The sequence below is a fragment of the Rhineura floridana genome, chromosome 9 (assembly GCF_030035675.1).
Source record: "Rhineura floridana isolate rRhiFlo1 chromosome 9, rRhiFlo1.hap2, whole genome shotgun sequence".
NCBI lineage: Eukaryota > Metazoa > Chordata > Lepidosauria > Squamata > Rhineuridae > Rhineura > Rhineura floridana.
Genome location: NC_084488.1, coordinates 36,114,031 through 36,135,249, shown reverse-complemented (window position 1 = coordinate 36,135,249; position 21,219 = coordinate 36,114,031). Strand labels below are relative to the sequence as shown.

At 38.9% G+C, this 21,219-nt stretch overlaps 1 protein-coding gene across 6 annotated transcripts in view; it reads left to right on the top strand.

Moving 5' to 3' along the window:
- Window positions 1-21,219, top strand: part of MTUS1 (microtubule associated scaffold protein 1) — a 149,317-nt gene that overhangs the window by 59,248 nt on the left and 68,850 nt on the right. For 4 of the 6 annotated variants that reach the window (XM_061583529.1, XM_061583527.1, XM_061583525.1 and 1 more), the window contains 3 exons: window positions 2,232-2,366; window positions 4,101-4,205; window positions 6,142-6,192. In XM_061583529.1, the coding sequence (XP_061439513.1) occupies window positions 2,232-2,366; window positions 4,101-4,205; window positions 6,142-6,192 (291 nt within the window). Of the gene's footprint in view, window positions 1-2,231; window positions 2,367-4,100; window positions 4,206-6,141; window positions 6,193-16,425; window positions 16,562-21,219 lie in introns of those variants that run through there. The other 2 variants (XM_061583528.1, XM_061583531.1) reach the window with 2 other exon arrangements.

The following is a 21,219-nucleotide window of genomic DNA, read 5'->3' as shown; positions in this document are numbered from 1 at the left end:
TAAAAGTCCTTGCACTAATAATTTGTTTTTGTGCAAGATAATTTCAAAATACATGTTTTTCTTATAGCTAGCTGAAAGCTTAGTCCAGGGGTCCCCAACCTTTTTGGACCAGCGGGCACATTTTGAATTTTGAGAAAATGCTAAGGGCACCAGTTACTAAATGACTGGCTTGGGGGGTGTCATAAAACAAATTACTGCCGTGAGGCAGTGGCATAACACAAAATTACAGAGTACAGTTATTGCTGTTCCCCTCACCCTCACCCAGGCAACTTCGGGATTGCCGGGGAAGCCAGCTGTGTCCTGCTGGTCCGGATTGTAGAGATCACGCAATACTGATTTCTTTCTCATGCACAATGCTTTTTTAACAATGTTAATATTTTGTTATTTATTTTTTTGTACACTGTATTGTTTTCTGATGTGTATTTTGTATTTGTGTTTATTTTTTGTGAGCCGCCTTGAGGGCCTTTTGGCCAAAAGGCGGCATAGAAATAAACTATAACATAACATAAAGCACTATTTAATATTTGCATATTTCATTCTCATGAAAATAGTACACGCATACCACTCCTGATCCCTTTAAACATGATTAAGGAGTGGGCTACATGGATATCTGTTCCTTTTCTTCTCCTATTAAAGTTCATACTTCCTATTTTTTCCCCAATACTGCCCCCCCTCAGTGGTCTGCACCAGCTAGGTGTTACACTGTCATTGGTCTTAACTGTAATTAGTACTAAGTAGGCTTTTGGTACCAGAATAAAGCATGGTCCAGGGTAGAAAGGAATGCAAGCAGGCTGAAAATTTGCACAGGAGAGGGATGTGGCTGGGATATTCCATGATCGGAAATGTTGTATATACACTAGTCTTTATATTGTGACATCAGCTTTTGTAGGCTAGGTGCCATAAGATACATGCACAATGTTGTTCCTTGTTTCTGTGGTTGTATTCAGTATACAGGAGGAATGAGCTGTAAGCAGTATACTTAATGGGGTTTTGTTTTGGTTTTTGTTAATGGGCGGCTTGCATTTGGCTTTGCTGTTTACTACAAAGCCTCAACAGAGATAGCTTTCACAGTATATTAGAGAGGAAGCATTAAGGAAAGTGAGAGTTGATCTCTAGTGCAATTTTCATATGGAGCAAAAACAGAAGGTTGTTTTCAGACAAGTGGTAGACCTGAGGGATTTTTGTATTTGCTGTGGCTTCCTCTTCCCCCTTCCTTAGCATTGCTCAGAGCGTATAGACAACAGTGGTCCACTTTGTATAAAAGGAATTTCCCAACAGGAAAAGCTGCAAAAACTCTGCCTTGTTTCAAGAAGTATGAATAAGGATGCCAAAGGGATACACTGTAAATATTGGGAAGTCTCTGAGATAGGGGGAGAAAAGAAGAATATAGTTCAAAATAAACGCACAGTCTAGGGGAGCGGAGTCATTATGTTAAAGTAGAAAAATGGAAATGGATTGCCTTGAAGTCGATCCCGACTTACGGAGACCCTATGAATAAGGTTTTCATGGTAAGCGGTGTTCAGAGGTGGTTTACCATGATAAAGAAATAGCAGTATATAGGGAAGAAAAGAGATCTGTAGGAAAAATAATTTTGGAACTCCTTTGTGGAGTTTTATGAGAATATGATCCTTTGTCTTACTAAAACTAGGAAAGATTAAACATTATGGCACTATTGAATCAGACAGTCCCTTAGCTGCACATGCAACTTTGGAAGAGGGTGTCCCTCACACAAGTAAGTGTGTGTGTTGGGACTGGTAAATGAACTACACGTATGTACACAAATGGATCATATGCGCATTACCTTGGAAACATTTACACAGTGCCTGTGTCGTTGGTTCCTTTGTGTCCCTGGGTCAAAGGTATGAGCAGTTTATCAACAAGGATAGATAGGGGTTCCTCTTTCAAGCTTTGTGATACCTGACGCTAGGTCTATCTTACCATTGGTAGAAATACCATATTTAATGCCATCCATTTACTACCCATGTAGAGACAACTACATTCCTGATAACTGAGGGTAATACTTCATACATTTGAAAGCTTATGCCATAATAAATATGTTAATCTTTAAGGTGCCACAAGTCTTTGTTGTTTTTTCTGCTGCAGCGTAACATGGAGACAACTCTATAGCAATCTAGAATATCAGAATATTAATATTTTGAACATTATTCTTGGCATGCAGTACTTAAACTGAATTTCCTAAGAGTCTTATGGGTTATATCTTTCCTTAATAGCTACAAGTGCCACAATTATCATCAAGAATGGGGAATGGCCTTCAAAATCTACTTGTCAAAATGGTGCAGCTGAATCCATCACTCCAAAGCCTGTGCCCAGGCCGAGAGTGCTTTCCGTGAAAAACACCCCAAAAGGTATCTCATCTCCAACTTCTATGGTTTTCTTCAAGCATGAGAAACAGTCCCAAGTAGAGCAAGGAGTTCAGAGTTCATTTGAGAAGTAATATTGCGAAATTAAGAAGAGGAAAGATTGAGTTCTTGTCGTTCAAAATTAAGCATAAGTTTTCACTCAATAAGGGATATGAGATGGGAAAGCTACCAAATTACCATCAGTGCTGGCATGTTGATGAAGGATTGGCTAATTGTAGCTGAGAACCACTGATTAAACACCTGTCATGTGAACTCTTCTAACAGAATATCAAAATAAGGTGGTAATCTTGGTGGATGGGGGAAAGAGCACCTTGAAACTACTGTAGCTGCATTTGTTATCCTTAAATGGCCAGAAAAAAACACAACCTCATGCCATCATAATTACTTTGCTAAGTTGGAAATGGACTGTGGTGTATTTTCTGGTTCAAGCAAAGATGAGAATAGTAACCTGGATGAAGGCTGACCACAACTTTCAAAAGTCCCTATAGGTAAAGGAAATACTCAGAACCCTGCTGTGGCTACTTTGTGTCCTTCTCCCCATCCCCCTTTGTAATTCCTTCTTGAACAGGATGCATGATAAGACACCATGTTGTGCATGGTCCCATCTCTACTACTATCATTGATTTGGGATGAGGCAATGTACAACATTGTTATATAATATCATGCATTACGCCCACCTAGGCATTATGGCAAGGGGGCATGGTGTGGCAGCAGTTTAATATTTATTTATTTATTTATTTATTTATTGATAGCCCGCCCTTCCTCCCAGCAAGAGCCCAGGGCGGCATTAGGAATATAATGGTTCAGCAGCTCCAGCTGATGCAAAATGCGGTGGCCAGATTGCTGATGGGAGTACATGACCAACAACATGTGACACCACTTTTAAAATATTTGCACTGGCTGCCCATCTGCTACTGAGCCAGATTCAAGGTCCTTGTATTAATTTACAAAGCCCTGAATTAGGTCCAGGGTATCTTAGGGACCTTGTGAACCCTTATATCCCAGCTCGATCTCTGAGATGATCTGCAGGAGCGCTTTGATTGTCCCTTAAGTTGGCGAGGCTCCTTTAACATTGACACAAAATTAAGTCTTCAGTATCATTGGCCCAGTTCTTTGGAATGCTCTGCCAAAAGAGATTCAGTAGGCACCTTCTGTTTTAACTTTTAAGTGCCTGCTGAAAACCTTTCTGTTCCTCCAGGCTTATGCAGACAATTAAGATGCTTTTTTCGCAGTTGATATTTGTTTTTATTTTTTTACATGTTTTTATTCTATGTTGTTGTTTTTAACATGTTGTAAACTGCTTTGATGTTTTTAATGAAATAGCAATATACAATATTTTTATAAATAAAATAAACAATAACAACACAGGAAGCTGCCGTATTCTGACTCAGACCATTGATCTATCTAGGTCAATATTGTCTACACTGATGGCAATGGCTCTGCAGAGTTTCAGAGGGTAATTCCCCTTCATTGTGAGTCAGTGTATATGGTTGCAATTCTACTAACCTTTTAAAAATGTATATGCTGTTAATCTAATGTTACTTTAGGATACTTGGGTCCTCAGATGTTGTTGGACTGCGTTATCCTTGGCCATTGGCTAAGCTGGCTGGGGCTGAGTCCCCAGACATTGTTGGCCTACAAGGCTGAAGAACACTGGTTTAGGGGATAGATTAATTAGACCAAATTCTAAGGTATTTGATGGATTTTTAATTTTTTTAGGGGTAAAAAACAAGTTAGGCTCAGTGAGCCAATGTGTGTCAAAATCATCTGGGTCACTTCTTCCAGGAAGGAAAACCAGAGATCCAAGAGGGAATCAGCAGTTGGGTAAAGTATTAATTCCATTTTTTTGTTTTAATGTTATAATGAAGGCCGCAAGACTTTCTATGTATCTCTAACATCTTCTATTCAAATGGCTTATGGATCAATTAACCAGCATGGTGCTTACACAGTATATCAAACCTCAGTTAGGAAGTATGGCTAGTCTTGAGTTCTGTCTATGATGCTCAACCCAGGGTATTTTAGCATTGGTGACTAATGCATGTATACCTATGCACTTGTTTTCTCACTTACTAGAATAAGACAAGTGTTCTTTAAATTTAAGTTTATGCCTATTTCACTGGGGAGAAATGGTTATAGGTGCATGTATAAATTGCAGTATCTATGATGATGGCATCATTTACGCCATTTATTCTACCTGCTTGCTAGGGGTGTGGTGAATATCTGAGACTTTGCTGTTCCTAAAGTGAAAATTGCACATTTGTATTTGTAGATAAATGTCATGAATAAAGCAGCAGATTTCCAAACAATTGTTACAAACTTGTGGGAAAAAACCTGGTGACTTTTTGTTCATTTTAACAAATTATACAAAATGAGGAAGGATGTAAACAAGACAAGACAATGTATAGTAGTATAAGGAACCATGCATAATTAAGCTACTTTTCTTCGCTAGTCCCAAACTAGGGTTAGTGTTTTTTAAAAAAGAGAATATATTTTTGTGTATAAAAAAGAAAAAATCCAAAGTAGAAACAATGCAGAAAAATGAACCCTTACTGTTTTAAATGGGAACAATACATGATAATGCTACTAATGAAATAGAATGCAATATTACAGTTTGGAAAATCATATCCTACTAATAATTGCCTATTCACTTTTTCCGATAACATACTATGTCACTTCTCAGCAAGGCAAAATATATAATTGGGAAGATTTTGTTTGGTATTTTAAAAAATATAAAATGAAATAGGAAATGATTTCATGGTCCTATTTCTTAGCAGAGATATAAACTCAAGCAGCAGAGTGAGAATATAAACCAGCCCACCTTTCCCTAGGCACAAATAACTGCAGACACAACTTTCTTAAGTAAAAAGATAACGAATATTTACTCACAACCCTTTCATATGTTCAGGAAACATAGGCTCTAGTTTAGATGAAAGAAAAAGTAGAAGTCTTAGTCAATTTTAGTCTTCGGTAGTGATGCTCTCAGGAGAGCATCTGCCATGCGGCCTCTCCCAGAGGTAAAAAGCTCAGTAATGGAGATTATGCAGGAATCCCCAGGACAAAGGAGGAGGAAGCCAGGTAACTAATCCCACCCATTAGGAAGTTACATCATGGTAAACAGGTATATGGGATATTTCCCCAACTATCCCTTAAAGGGAACATCTACCTTTTACAAGGGAACATGCAAGTTTGCCTATTCCAACAGATTTTGCGTATCTCTACTTTTAAAATCCTTTTACTATATAACCACAGTTCTCAGTACTTGAAAAATCATCTAGAGGGAAGTCTGAAGAGTTTATAGAGAAAATCCACTTAAGGCCAAAATACACATTACACACAAACACATGTAACAGTTGCCTGACAGTTCCTTTTTTAGCAGGGTGGGTGAAGGCAACTGAGAGAAGCGAGTCAGTTATCTCCACTTGTTAGTTCTTTGCTCTACCCTACATGTGTGAGTTCCCTCCAAACATGCATATGGAATATTGTGGTGATGATGAGTCACTGGGAAGAAAAAAATAATTTGCAGCAGTGCTGTGGTTGGGGAAAGGGATAAGTGCTCCTCCGACTTACCTATTTGTAACTGCCGCTTTCTGAAGCAACGTTTTCTGTGGGGGGGTTGTTTTTTATAAAAAGAGCTATCAGGCTATCGCTTAGGTGTGTTGCCTGCAAGGTGTAGTTTGGGCTACAGGGTATCTTGCTAATGTATGCAGTTTATTTCATTAAAAAGATGTGACATGTCAAGTTACATTTTTGTCTTTTGCAGGGCCTTCAGGACAAAATGTACCTCGAAGTTTATTGTCCACATTCAGTTCTGGTGAGTTTATATAAGCACTCCTGCACACTGAATATATTGTGCTGATCTACGTGTACTCTATGTTGCTGCTGTTCTGGGTGAAGCATCTTGTAAGAACTTCAGCATTTTTGTTTATCACATTTTTTTATATGGCCACATTTGCTGTCTGGGCCTGAGGCTCCCCACCTCTAGTATATATCTTTAAAATGTAACCTTATGGAATGACAGTTGTTGTATAAACAACTTAAAAGCTCAAACCTACTGTTACTACTATGAGTGTAAGTCCTCATAGCTCTTTGTTATCCTCACTTCCATCTGTCTTCTGTACCATCAAAATGTAGAATGTAAATTACCCAGGAACATGGATTTGTTGTGCTTCTGAACATGTAGTGAACATGCTGCTTGAAATGTACTACAAAGCAATGAAAGATAGCTGACAATTTATGAGATGTGTTTCATGTAAGGTATGCTTGGGAATTCCTAACTGCGGAAGTAGGAGTTGATTCCAATAGGTGCTTTGTATTTGTAGAAATATGGCCTTTATATGTTTACTGAGAATGGCTGCCGTGTAATTAACTTTTACTTTGGTTTGGTTAATAAAAACCCCAACTGCTGTTGCTGGAATTGCTTTTGGAACTAACAAATCACTTTACTAAAAGAATGTATCAAAAGTTTGTAAATGGGTGCTTTGGATTGTTGTGCACAGTAACAGATTCAGGTATACATCTTATTTTTCCATATTTGCATTTACAACAATTTATTTATTTATTTAAAGTTGGGCTTTCCCTCTACACGTTTGAAGGAGAAAGGACTTTGTAATTATACCTACTCTGATTTCTGTAGGAACTTGAGATACATTATCTAGACCAGTGGTTTCATCAGCATCTGGGAAGAGCCATGGATCCCATGGAAACATATCAAGAGTTCATTAATGAGAATATAAGTAATGGAAGACAAGCTTTTCTAGAAGAATGGCTTATCCATTTAGTACTTTTCTTCTGCAACATTGAACCATAAGAGAGTGTTGGGCTTGTTTTAGGAATGCTTCAGCCTATTCACTTGCACACTGAGTCTAACGGGAGCCACTTCTCTATGTGCTATGTCATACTGCTGTGAGGTGTGTCTATGTGTGTATCACAAACATGTGGGCAAGGATGACTGTATGGGTCTTTCCCACCTGATAATCACCTTTCGTCTTGGCTCTGCATGAATCTAGTGGAAAAGACCTACATAATCAGCCCTGCCCTTGTGGTTGTGATACAGAAGCACATACAGCTACAGTTGCATAAGAGAGCACAATATAAAAACAAAATACTGCTAGGTTAAACCAAACCCCACATCCTGTTTCCCGCTGACTACCTGGATGCTTCTGGAAAGCCAAGAAGCAAGTGCATGCAGATCATAATCCTTTCTTCCTGTTAGTTTCCAATATGGAGAAGAAAACCTCATCTAGCTCACTGTGAATAAGAAATGTGCCTGTGCCTCACAGTAAACCAGGAGTATGATTTGCATACAAAGTTATAGTCATCATGAGTGTTTCTGTTGAATAAATTTGTAATTATAAACAAACATCCATGATAAACTAAAAATATTATGTGTCTGTATGTAAGCTTGAGCATCTAATAGTAGTAGTAAATCAATTTATCTTTCCCTCTAATAACGTTGTGGGCATGGCTCTGTGCTGACCACTATGGCATTGAAATGGGCCTATGCAGAGATAAAGGGGTGGGGTCTGCATACCTAACTGGGGGAGAAACCCTGGTATGCAGAAACAAATGCATTATGTAGATGCTTAAATAGAATGGGGGAGACTTGGGGCTCAACCCCTTGGGGCTCCCAAATAGGCATGAAGCTCACTGGATATTGGGGCATTTGCTATCCCTCATCCCATTATGGGTAGTTGTGAAGATAAAATGGGAAGAAGCACATCGAGCTCCTTGGAGAAAAGGCAGGATATACATGTAATAAGCTCTGGCAGTGAAGGCAGAGCACAGGTGCCAGCTTTCAGTGTGTCTGCAGACCATTAAGTTTGCTTTCTGCCATTTACTTTTCTTCAGCCTAGGGTTTAAAGTGGGATATGGGGAGGAAATTGTGGTTGGGGATGCACACTTATGGCACAGAGCTGCAGTGTTATCCTCACTTTCCAGAAGTGAAAGATGCTTCCGTTCAAGTACCTCCCAAGGACTGTTTAAGCCATGAAGGAGTTACTCCTTAACACAAGGATGGGGAACCTGCTTTCCTCCAGTTGTTGATGGGCCCCAACTCCCATCAGCCCTGGCTAGCATGGCCAATGGTCAAAGGAGATGGGAGTTGTAGTGCGGCAACATCTGAAAAGCCAGAAGCACCATATCCCTACCCTAACAACTTAACAGATTCTGAAGTGGGAGTAAGTGGGGGAAATGTGCTCCATTAAATACAGATCACCCAATCCAAATTCTTTCCCCCCTCCCTGCCCAATATAGTATGTTGAAGGGTTAACCTATGCGCACGTGCAGCAATGAAGAGTTCAGAGATAGTTCCCCACCTACAGTGCAGTACGGGAAGCTTCCTTTTGGGAATGACTCCCATATTCTAATAACTAATTCTAATATTCTAATAACTCCCTTATTTTATTCTGTTCTTATTCTATTCTCCCTATTACAAAAGGGAGAATAAGGGAGCTATTAAGGGAATAACTCCCTTATTTTCCCTTTTGTAATTTCTCCCAGACACACAACTTGCTTTAATCTAATAATGCCATGTAAAAACAATGCTCTCGAATAGAAGTTTTTATGCCCAATATATAGTTTTGTTCAGAAACCTCAAATGAAATAATACAAGAAGAATGAAATGTTATAATTCAGCAGGATCTTTTAGGCCAATTTTGTAACCAATCCATAGAACACTAGCTCCTTCTCAGTTTTTGAAATACAGATATTTGTCCAGAATTAAATGCTCAGAAAAGTTGCTGTATTGGATCATACTTTGCAAGGATAATCTTCCAAATGTTTGTCATTTCTTGTGAATTTCTGGTTGATACCCACCCACAAGAGTGTTTAAAAACTTCCAATGGCTGCAGATACCTTCCTAAAATTCAGAAAAAGAAAAGAGCCCAAATTCTCAAGTTGCTGATCTTTTTTTTAAACCTTTTTAGCTAAATGTAAAGTTCATATTCCACTTTTTCAATTGTGAATATACATTTACTGCTCCCAAGAGTCATGCCCATAAAAAAGTCTGTCCATAGTACTTACAATCAAACTGTGGTTCTGAAGATGTAATTGTCAGGCATACACATGGCAATAGACCAAGCATGTTTAAACACTGTACAGGTTTGTCCCTCTAGAACAGGCAGTTCTATTGAAACAGCATTCCACAGAAGTAAGAGGCATCAATGGGAGTGTCCTTTCTGTTCAACTATAGCAGCTTCAGGGGGACATTTTGTGTTGGGACTGTGGCATGGGAGGAATAAGTTAACCTCTCTGTGCTGCAATCCTGATCCCAATTGGCCCTTCCATGTGTGCCTGACATTTAATCTTTAAAGAAGATATACAAAATTATAAATGACATGTTCACTATCATATTTGGATTAACTTTAAACGTGGAGAACCAAACACAATTTACCAACCAGATTTGCTAAACTGACTTATTCTGAATCCTATGTAACCTATAAGGGAGTATAGAACTAAAACATTAGAATTGATGGCATTTGATGTAGTAGTTTAACATATAACTCCAAATATAATTGAGCAGTATATCCCTCATATATTTGTCTATGATGGTCAACAGCTATATAGAGGTTAAGCTAGTGATCTACATATAGTTAGACATTCCCTTGGCATTTCATCACCTTATATGCGTACCTTCAGTTTTAGAGCTCAGCAATAAATAATAAATTTGGCAAAACCTTAATTTGTTTTAATGATTCTGTGTGTCATCCAAGAGAGATGAATAATATATGCTGAATTGGAAGTGTTACTTATAGCATGAAATGTTAATTACAGATGTCTTACTGATGATGGATTCCTCAACTCATAGATGTAAATATGTTGTTAACGTTGTCAGTTGCTCTTCAAGGCTTCTTCCTGTTGACTCAATAATTGGATGTTAATAATGATTACTAGTATCTAGGGATGGGATCCCTTGGATGGTGCTGGTTCAACAGTATTCTGTTGACCTAACAGGCTGATAATGATTCGAGTTCATTCTTTGTCCACAAGCCACTGCTTCTTCCCCTTGGAAAAATATTAATATTTTTAAAAATAACAGTTTTGAAATGAAATTGATAAAACATCAATATTACTATCAGTGGTTTAGATGCAGGTTTTTAAAAACGTTTCTGAAAATAGTCACAAAAAATCGCTACATAAAAATCTGATCTGCAACGATAGCAAATAAGTGAATTGATGGAAAATTCAGGTCCAAATTGGGCAGAATTCTAGCACATCCCTACTAGTATCACATCATCTAAGACTGATTCTCTGTTTATTGAATCAGGATTAATTAGTACACCACAAATATTCATGGATGTAAATGGACTAACAGTTACTGTATATGCAATATGAGGCAAGTACAACAGTGCTGTAGCTAACTCTTTGTTCGTAACAGCATTTTTGATATACAGTATAGCAAATGTTGATTATCATGGGGATAGTATTACAAGGATGTTTGGAGATCTGAGAGCAGCCGATGCATTTTGCATCTTAGAATGAGCAGAAAAGAAAATAGAAATAAAGACTCCTATAAATGAGGATTGAGACTGTTTTTTAAGCAAGGTTTTTTTCTTTTTCTCTTTAAAATGTATATCTCGCCCTTCTTCCCAGAGGAAGGAACAAATTATAAAACACTAAAGACATCTTGAAAACAAAAACATCTTAAAATATCTTTAAAATTAAATTTAACGTTCTCACATCATATCAGCTCATGCTATCTTTATTGAGACCCATGCTGATCCAGGCAAAACAATTTAAGAGCTATTGGCGTAGGGGCAATAGATGGTATGATCAGGAATGTAAAGCTGCTAAGAGACTGCTGGTGAAATATGCCCGCCTGGCAATTAGAAATCCTGGGATGTTTGCCCATGATCGCTTGGCGTACCTCCGATCTGCCTACAAAGCACTGTTAAAACGGAAGAAGGATCGGTATGCCCGATCACAATGGCAAGTATTAGAACAGGCGGTCACGGATGGAAATGAGCATCTGTTCTGGGACCTGGTGGCCATAGGGATGCGGGCACACAGTCAAATAATAGTGGGCCAAATACCAGCCTCAGTTTGGTATGATCACTACAGCAATCTGTATACATCCCTGTTTGTTAATAATGAGTCCTGCCCTCTCCCTGAGTTGGCCGACTTGCCTCAGCGGCCTACGGTCACAGTGGCGCAAATCGGCTCCCTTATCTCCACATTAAAGATGGGTAAGGCACCGGGGGAAGATATGATACCGCCAGAACTCTTTAAAGATTTCTTGAAGTGGTGGGAGCCTATTTTGACTAAACTATTTACTCATTTTAACTCTACCGGGCTATTACCTGACTGAACTAAACTTTAAAAAAATCTTTTTAAAAATCTTAAAAATAATTCCAACACAGATGCAGACTTCCAAGTTCTTACAGCTGCTCTCCAGGGTGGGGATAGCTGGCTCGACCTTCTGGTTCCTCAACAGGCTGCAGTTGTCCCGGTGCAGAAATAGGTGACAGGTGCTATAAAGAAGGGCTGTGGAGGCTCAAGTCATTCACCTCACAGCCAGCAATAGTCCTATTACTGGTGGCTGCCACTCGCTCCTTTTCCCTCGTTGAAGTATGGAAAGGAAATTTCTCTTCACACTCAACTGGGTGGCTGTCTCCAGAGGGAGTTCCATGATTGCAGCTGGGACCTGGGTTTGCCTGTGGTTGGAACGCATATTGCAGGGTTAGGTGGTTAATTAAAATTAAAAAGGTTAACTTGGGAAGAATTGGTACATTAAATTGTGTGTCTTTTGGGTGATGAACGAAATAGTTTTTTAGAGATGGTGGGGCGGTGAAGTGTTGTGGAACTATTGCCTGACATTTGTGTGTTCACTTTTTAATCTGCCGTAACATAACTTTTCGGATTCTGTAAAAGCAAAAAATAGAGAAGCCCATTGAGAACTGCAACCCTCAAAGTACCTAATGACAATAATGCACTCTTCTGCCGCTGCCCCCCCCCAATATCTAGAGCAGTTATGAAATTTGGCTTCCTCCCTTAAAGGGCTACATGCTCAGATGTGCACCTTCCTTTTTATGTATTAAAAGCAAACACCTATAAACCTAAAACATTCCTGATTAGGAGGGTAATAAAGAATTTTCCCCAAATGAAACTCACTATACCAGAAACTGCTGGATACTTTGGTTTTGACAAATTTAATCTCCCCGTTGACTCGTGCAGGGTTAGTAAGAGAGACTGCAGTTAAAATAGGGCAACTTGAAGGCTCCTACCAGCAAGTGAAGCTGTTGGAGTGTGAAGGATGGGGGAGGAAGACCCACTACAAAAATACATCTGTACATAGTGCAAGAGCAGGATGACTTCGTAGAGTCATAGTGAAAAGGGAATGGCAGCTTGGGAGAACCAGCCAAGGTGACAAAGGAGTTAATGAAATAAAATGCTTGATGGATGTGTGTGAAGCATATTTCTGGGTAGGGTCTCTGGAATGCTAAGCACAAATACACAGCACCTTGGCTTCTTAAGGTCTGTCTAGTAAGGACTTGTGTGTCATGCACAAAGCACCTTAGTCCCAGGGGCTGAACAGAGGACAACAGAACAAGTTATGGGTGAAAATAGATCACAGCTTTATTAATACAGCAAGCAAGTGAGGCTAGCTAGGCGCAGGGCAAGGATGAGATATTAGAGAGCGCTCCTGATGGCCTTGCCCCCAGCCCATCTGCTGGGGCCACCTCCTGGAGCTTTCCAGCATAGTGGTCCGCAATATGGCATAGGCCAAGCGTGTTGTGTTCCAGTTGGCAACCTGGGCTGAGTGGTGAAAGGCCTGGCCCCCTGAGCTAGGGCCGATGTCTGCCACTCCATCCCAAGACCATATAAGATGTCCCCCTTTTATTTTAAGTGGGCACAATAGCAATTTTTTTATTCTAACAGAAGATTGTGCTGACTGAATATTAGCAAATAGAACTTGCATTTTGGTATCAAAACCGTTGCTGTTGCAGTCTGGATAAACATGAGCAGAAGAAGCCAGTAGCCTAGAATTCATATGCCTCAGTTCTAGGCAGACTTAGTTCTTTTTTAGTTCAAGGAGAATTACTCCAAATAAATATGCATAGGATTTCAGACTTAAGCTATATTTGCACTCTCTGCTGCTCTTAAACTAGCTACTCTGAATACGACTTAGCTGGATATCATGTGAAAAAGTTTAGGATAAAATATTAAAATTTATATGTTGTCGCTTAGAAAAGGTCAACCAAAAATGTAACAAAATAGTGAGCAAACATTCAAGCCTCCGCAACATTTCAACAGGAGAAGGGTATTAAAGGCGCAGGGGAGAGAAGCAGTTTTGGATCGTGTACGTACCGTACATTTAATTTCTTGGAACTGTAGTTTAAGGTGTGGTGGGGATTGTGAGGGGCAAACTACAGTTCCCAGAACTCTTTGGAAGACACAATGTGTGTTAAATAATAATAATAATAATAATATTTAATTTGTTTGTCACCTATCTGGCAAATGGCCACTCTAGGCGACGTACATTAAAATGAGATAAAATACAACTATTACAATGCAGTCATATTAATAACAATAAATAAAAATACTGGACAGTCATCAATACATATAAAAACAATTATATTAACAGCATATGATAGATGACAAGATTAAGGAGATTTACCCCTCCCAAGGACCTCAAAGGCCTGTTGGAATAGCCACATCTTCAGGGCCTTGCGGAATACGTCTAGGGAAGGGGCATGTCGAAGGTCACATGGGAGGGAGTTCCAGAGAGTGGGGGCCACCACAGAAAAGGCTCTCTCCCTAGTACCCACCAACCTAACTATTTTGGTTGGCGGGATTGAGAGAAGGCCTTGTGTGGCTGATCTAGTTGGGCGGCATAGTTGGTGGCGGTGGAGGCGCTCTTTCAGGTAAGCTGGGCCGAAACCGTACAGGGTTTTAAAGGTTAAAACCAACACCTTGAATCAGGCCCGGAAAACAACCGGTAGCCAGTGTAGATCAAATAATACTGGCGTAATGTGGTCCCGGCGGCGGCTGTTGGTAAGTAAGCGCGCCGCTGCATTCTGTACAAGTTGTAATTTCCGGGTCGTTTTCAAGGGTAACCCCACGTAGAGCGCATTACAGTAGTCTAGACGAGAGGTGACCAGGGCATGCACAGCCTTGAAATTAAATAAATAAAGTCTGCATTAGTATCATTCTTAAGACATTAGTGTGGGAAGAGGTAACAGGATTAGGCTCTCCTAGGTGCAATGCAGGCTTTAGGCTATACCTAGGGATGTTGGGATGAAGAAACCTACACTGCTAATTGTCCATTCTTATTCTCAAATCTATCAGTTCTCTAGATCTGTCTCCAGCCTTAAGTGAAACAAATGGATTCCTTGAGCCAGACAATAGCAATAAAGACTTTTGTGTAAGAAATTTGTGTATTTTGCATGAGGCTGAAGACAGTTCTGGAGAATTGCTGTAGTTTATATTCCCATATTGTTATCAAGATTAGGAACATAGAAAGCTGCTTTATATTGAGTAAGACCATTTGTCCATCTAATTCAGAATTGTCTTGCTCTCCAGGGCAAGAGTCTCTCCCAGGCCTATCTGGAGATGCCATTGGGTGTTGAATCTGGGACCTTCTGCATGCAAGGCAGATGCTCTACCACTGAGCTATGGCCCTTCCCCGAAACATGTTAACAGATTTCACAGCAGCAACAACAAAGGTTGCCTTTGAATACTTGAGGGTGCAGGGTAATTGAAGGAAAGCCAAGCCGGAGCCTTCTGCCAATTTCACAGGCTGAATCCTGTTATGCAACTCGATTATATGTTTAGGATACGTCATGCCCCATCTAGGTATAGACTGCATAGATGTATATGTATCTACATATACATATAACTATTGACTTTTGGGTGCTTGCATGATGGCTCAATATTGGATTTTTTTTTTAAAACCATCTGATATTTCTTCCTGAATTGGCAAGTTTCCTTTTGGGTGCTGTCTAAAGCATGTGACATATTAGGGCTACCAGTTACTTAATCCCTGTGGCCTGGTTTGCATAACACGCTAAGCCACAGTATGAGACTGCATCAGCTCCTGGAGAGCAGCTCACAGCTGCTTTGCTCCTCCCTGGTCCTTTTTGCTGCTGCACCATTTAGAGCTAAGCAAAGATTTGTTCCTGGTTACAGCTTATGGTTGCCGAGGAGAGTCTAACCATGAACCCCAGTTTGGATAACATGCTAAGTCAAACCTTGTTTTAGCTCAGCTCTGCAGCAAAAAGGATTGGGGAGGAGCAAAAGGCTTGTGAGCTCCTCTCCAGGAGGCCACAGGCTTGTGTGGTCTTGCTAAGCCAAGGTTTGGCTTAGCATGTCATGAGAACCAGCCTCTATCACTAAATCGATGCATTTTTTTAATGGCATGAAACTGCAAAACCAGCCTGACTGTGGGAATGTTTTTGTTCCCTGAGTGAAGAATTCTCACTGAGAACTGTTCACATAAAGAACAGCAGTAAATAATACTAGTATCTGATTAGAAAGTGCTAAAATATAATTGGTTATCAAAGCTGGGGTAAGCATATTTCAGAACTATGAAAAAGGATGAAAACCCCCTTGGTTATATGAGGAATAATCCATCTTGTGGACCGTTAAATCTTCTCCTCAAGCGGCATTGAAAGAGGAATGAGATGTGTGACATTATTGGGTGATATATTCAATTTGGGAGACCACCCACTTCCTCCTCCTCCTCCTCCTCCTTCCCATCCCTCCTGGGTCCCTTAGTAGATTAATCATGAACATTGTGATGTAATTTAGAAGCTGCTTGTCTTCTGAATCACAGAGCAGTTTTATTCTAAGGGTGAGCTTTGTTGTACAGCATCTGCTGGGGGAAGACACTGCCAGCAGCATTTACATTGTGGATGTAGCATCTGCCTTTTCGGATTCTCCTGGCTTTTCATCCATTTGTGGAATCTCAGTGCAGAACAGAGGGAAGGTTTTTGATGTGTTGTGAGCTTGTGTGTGTTTCTGGCCAACCACTGTGTGGCCTCAGTGCTGAGTTACAAATATAGTATGTGACAGTACACAGAGGCTGTTTCCTGCTTGATCTTCTTCTAATTGCTCTGAAGACATGTTATGGTCCCCGAAATTCTCCTTATCCAACATGCATGTTCGTCTAACTGCAAAAGGATTACTCCAAAATCTTCGTCTTCCTGCTGGGTATAGGAAAAACACAGTTATTTTTCATGCAGGTTGGTAATTTTTCTGTATGTATGGGGGACATCTTGTCTTGCTTACTTCTGCTGCTGTTGATAATACTATTTTTCTCTTAAACCCTAAATGGTGCATTGTCAGACAAATTAATCATTTTCTTACAAACAATGCAAGTGTATATGTGTGTGTGTGGGTCTGACAGATGTGTAATCTATTTATAAAGTAAAGAATGTGATTTTAGGATGAGGTTCTTAATTCTTGTTTAAATGTATGGCATCTGGATTCAAATATTCACATATTTGAAATCTGTTTGTGTAGGTATTTTAAAATAAAGCTGTGTTCTACATAGTTGTGAAATGTGTTCAGCATAATAGCTGTGTCTGGAATTCTGAGATTTCACTGAGTTTGGAGAAAAGATTAGTCTACTTTTGAAATGATCATCTTGGTTCTAGTGCACATAGATCGGCAGTACAAATACAGTAAATACAGTTTCTTGAAAGAAAAGTATGAGTAGAATGCGTTTTAAATGTGACCTGGTTACATCTGCATCAACATCATTTGTACTACAGTGGTGAACAAAATGAAAATACAGTTATGGGAGCTTTCTTTTTACACATAGTATTTTAGGAAAGCATAACATTTTAAATAGTGCAGCCAACATATATATATATATATATATATAATTTAAAGTCCTTTTTTGAGTTCAATCTCCCTATCTCTAAGCGGTTTTACTGCTGGCTGTGTGTGTTTGTCTTCCCTCTGCTCTTCCCCAGGGCATTTCCTTTTCAGCCTGGCAACTAATAATCTTTCCTAACATCTCAGTCCCTTGGGTATTTTTGATATGCAGTTCAGGATGGCTATGCACACTCCTGTTCTAGCCTTTCTGTATGTCTATGTATTTCATATTGCTTAGCATAGAAGTTAGGAACATCTCATAATTCAGAGTAATTGTTACAGTTTTGAATGTTTCATAGGCAAGTTAATTATCCGAGCATTAACATGGGTGGTACAGTGTGTAAGACTATAGGCTGCCTGAAGCATAGCTGGACGATCAAAACAAAGCTGCAAAAATGTGTGTATAGAGTGCGGTTGAATTGATAGCTAGATTTGAGTAACTATATGCACAAAAGCTCTTGTGCATGTGGTTCTATGTACATGGGTATCTCTGGATTTGTTCTTATACATATTAAATACATGTCCTTAACTGCAAGCGAAATTAAATGTGTTTATAGCAGTTTTTTTATACAGTCGGTTTACACACAGACCATGGAAAAATATCCAGGTTTGCATATCCCTATTTCACTGCATTCATGACTCTTCCACGTGCATATTACATAGCTCTTGGAAAGCTGGGCTAAGTTCATTACATACAGTAATTGGTCATTTGTCTAGCTGGCTATATTTTGTTCCATTAAGTACATGGGTGATAAGTAAAATATGTCTTCTAAGGTTCCGTTGCTTATTTTATGGCTGTAGCTAGAGTACTTAGTTGGAGAAAAGGGTTACACAAGTTGTTAGAGAGATAAGCCTTTATGGCTAAGCCTATGGGCAGTAGTTCTGATGCATACATGGAGCAGTAGTGTTATTTTTTCCCCCACCAAGAACACAATCTGAGGATGTCACTGCATGTGAGTTCATGACATGTAGGTCAAAATTGTTAACCCATATTGTTTAATCTGAGACGCACATCTCAATATTAAGTTTATTATAAAACTTTTGTATCAAGTAGGTACAAATAAAGCCCCCCTTTAATTGATCTCCTGAAGGTGGCAGAAATTTTCCTAAAAATGCTCTAAGAGAAACTCCTCATTGTGTGAGCTTTGGTATTTGATACTTTTAGCCTCTTAACAATAGGTAGAGTCACCTAATTGATGAAATCATAATTGATTGCATGAGTTTTAACTTACCTAAAATTACATGTGAACAAAATAGTACTTCTGAAGAAAGAGAAAAATATTCTTTTATTATTACATGCTGCTGCATCACAGACATACATCTTGGAAGAGGCACTCCCTTCTGCATGAGGGAAGAGGTGGAATGCCTCTACTAAGATGGCAACTGCTACTTGTTTTTTTTGTAAGTATGTGTATTAAAAATCAACATTTTGCAAGAATTGGACACTCTACAGTATTTGAGGCAATCTGTCAAGTCTCTTAACTGACTTTTAACAAAACAATGCATCCTTTATAAGGCATGCAATCACTTTAACAGTAGATTTCTAGTGCCTCCAAGATGCATCACCAGAATCATTGGGCTTCTCCCAGGATCAGCCCCGTTCTGCTTTATGCCAAAATTGCTGTAACTGTGAGAAGAGGAGGGCAGAGGGTAATAGAAGATATCAAGGCTGAGGCAGTAGTTGAGTAACTTATATTTGCAAACTGTGACCATAGTATTTGCATAATTTGCAGTCTGTTCTGCCCTGCATGGTGGGCCTGTTTGTTTTTGTGCTGGCTTTTGATAAACATCTCCTTTCCTATTTTATTGGAAAAACACAACAGTTGTGGTGGCAAGGGTTTGCTTATATGTGTCTCCAGTAGAATGAAGAAAGACATTGGTATTTGTTGTGTATAGCCTTTTAAGTAGGGACCTTATCCCAGATGATGTGTGTTTAATTTTTTTTTTTTTTTGTCATTTGTTTGCCACTCTGGGCTCCTTCTGGGACGAAGGGCGTGATATAAATTTCAATAATAATAATATGGCAGCATCTAGCTCCCAAAAGATGCATAGTGGTCCTTGCATCATAACTGCAAAGTTGTGCAAAAATACATTTCCATTGGGATAGTGGCACTGAAGTTCCTCTTCCTGAGCAAGCAATGTTCTGTAGGTTTTTATAAATTGAAGACTATTGTATGAGTATACTGCTATGAAAGCTGTGTCCTATTTTTAGGGTTATATAACACTAAATATTTACCCAACTGAGTTTCCTTTTTTAAAAGCCTCTTAAGGTAACCTAGAATGTAGTTAGAGTTCTTGAGTGTTTAAAAAGCTTCTAAGATGGCATGTAAACTATTAGTTAAATGTGAATTCCATCTCTGATTTCCTTTTTAGAAAAATGCTCCAAGCATTTGTATAGTCAGTGTGCTGAAGGAGCAAACAGCAGTGTGTAGGTCAACTTTGACACATTATTGCTGTGACAGAATAGATAAGTGTAGTTAGCTGTCATGCAAGTTAGAGGAACAGATTCTAATGTTTGTTTTGAACCATATGGGTGGTATTCAGTGCTAGCCCTACTCAGAGAAGACCCATTGGAGTTAATAGATAAGACTAACTTAGGTTCATTAATTTCAGTGGGTCTACTCTAAGAAGGTCTTGAATACAATCCTATAGGTTAGTTTAACTTTTTTCTTAATGTGTTTATTCTGCATCTGAAGACTTGCAATATAATGGATGGCTTCTCTTGCTTTGATTTGACTGTAATTTCTATTCTAAATGGTTCATGCATTCTCTAAACAGCGTTCCCCTTTTAAAATATACAAAAGTAGTTTACTGGAAAGGGTTTGGGTGTATTTTAAAAGTGGTAATCAGTACATAGTACACTTCCTCGAACTAGTTTGTATAACATTTTTAAACCAGGGACATAAGAATGTAACTGTATGTCCAATATTCTAGATGGTTTCTATACAGAATTACTGTATTACTGTAATTAGAATTTCTGTTCACTAGGGATGGGATCTGTTGACTGGTGCTGGTTCAAAAGCATTCCATCAACCTAACAGGTTGGTATCAATTTGCGTGTGTTCTTTGTCCGCAAACTGCTGCTTTTACCGATCTGTTTTTCCCCCTTGGAAAAAATACTGATATTAATATCAATATTTTAAAAGGAAATGTTAATATTTTCAAAGGAAATATTGATAAACTGAGGGAAATATTGATAAAAATAGCAATATTAACTCAATATCAAAAATATTGATAAAGTATCGATAATCATATTTTAGACATGGATTTAAATCCATTTCCAAAAATAGTCTTGAAAAATCACTACATAAATATCTGATCTGCAATGATAATGGATAAGCAAATTAATGGAACATTTGGTACCATGTCCAAATTGGGTAAAATGCTAGCACATACCTACTGCTCACTCACTTATAAAAAGAATATAATCCATATGCCATGGTTACCAACTTGCTGCATTCTAATGTGTTCTGTGTTTTTCTCCTTTTTTTAGACCTGACATGTCTTTGTGGGGGACCCCACAAATGTAATTGTAGCAACAGCCTGTCTGATATGGATTGGAAAAACAAAATAAAGGCTTGTCAAAACTACTGTACATTTAATTAGAAACTTCTTTGTTGCTTCTGCCTCCTAATTGTTTCCTGTTCAGTATGGCAGCAGCATTGCTGGTGAATTGGTACCATAATTAGTTCTTGTTCTCTGGGAGAACAGGCTTCCTCTAATTTCTTTCATTTTTAAAATAGTAAAATAGCAATATTTTGCAATAAGAAAATGAAAAGAAGCCAATCAAAGTTCCTTCTCTGAGGGGAGCAGGAGCTAACTAAAGGGTCAATTCCATCAATAATAATGCTGTTACACTAAACAGGAAACATTTAGAGGCAGAAGCCAAGGATAAACTTCTAATTAAAGTTGCAGGGGACTTTGAACAGGATAGAAGCATGAGAAAAATTATAAAAATCTTAATGGTTGGGAAGGGTACCATGGGGAATTACCATTTTAATTCAGCTTGCAATTTCTGGTG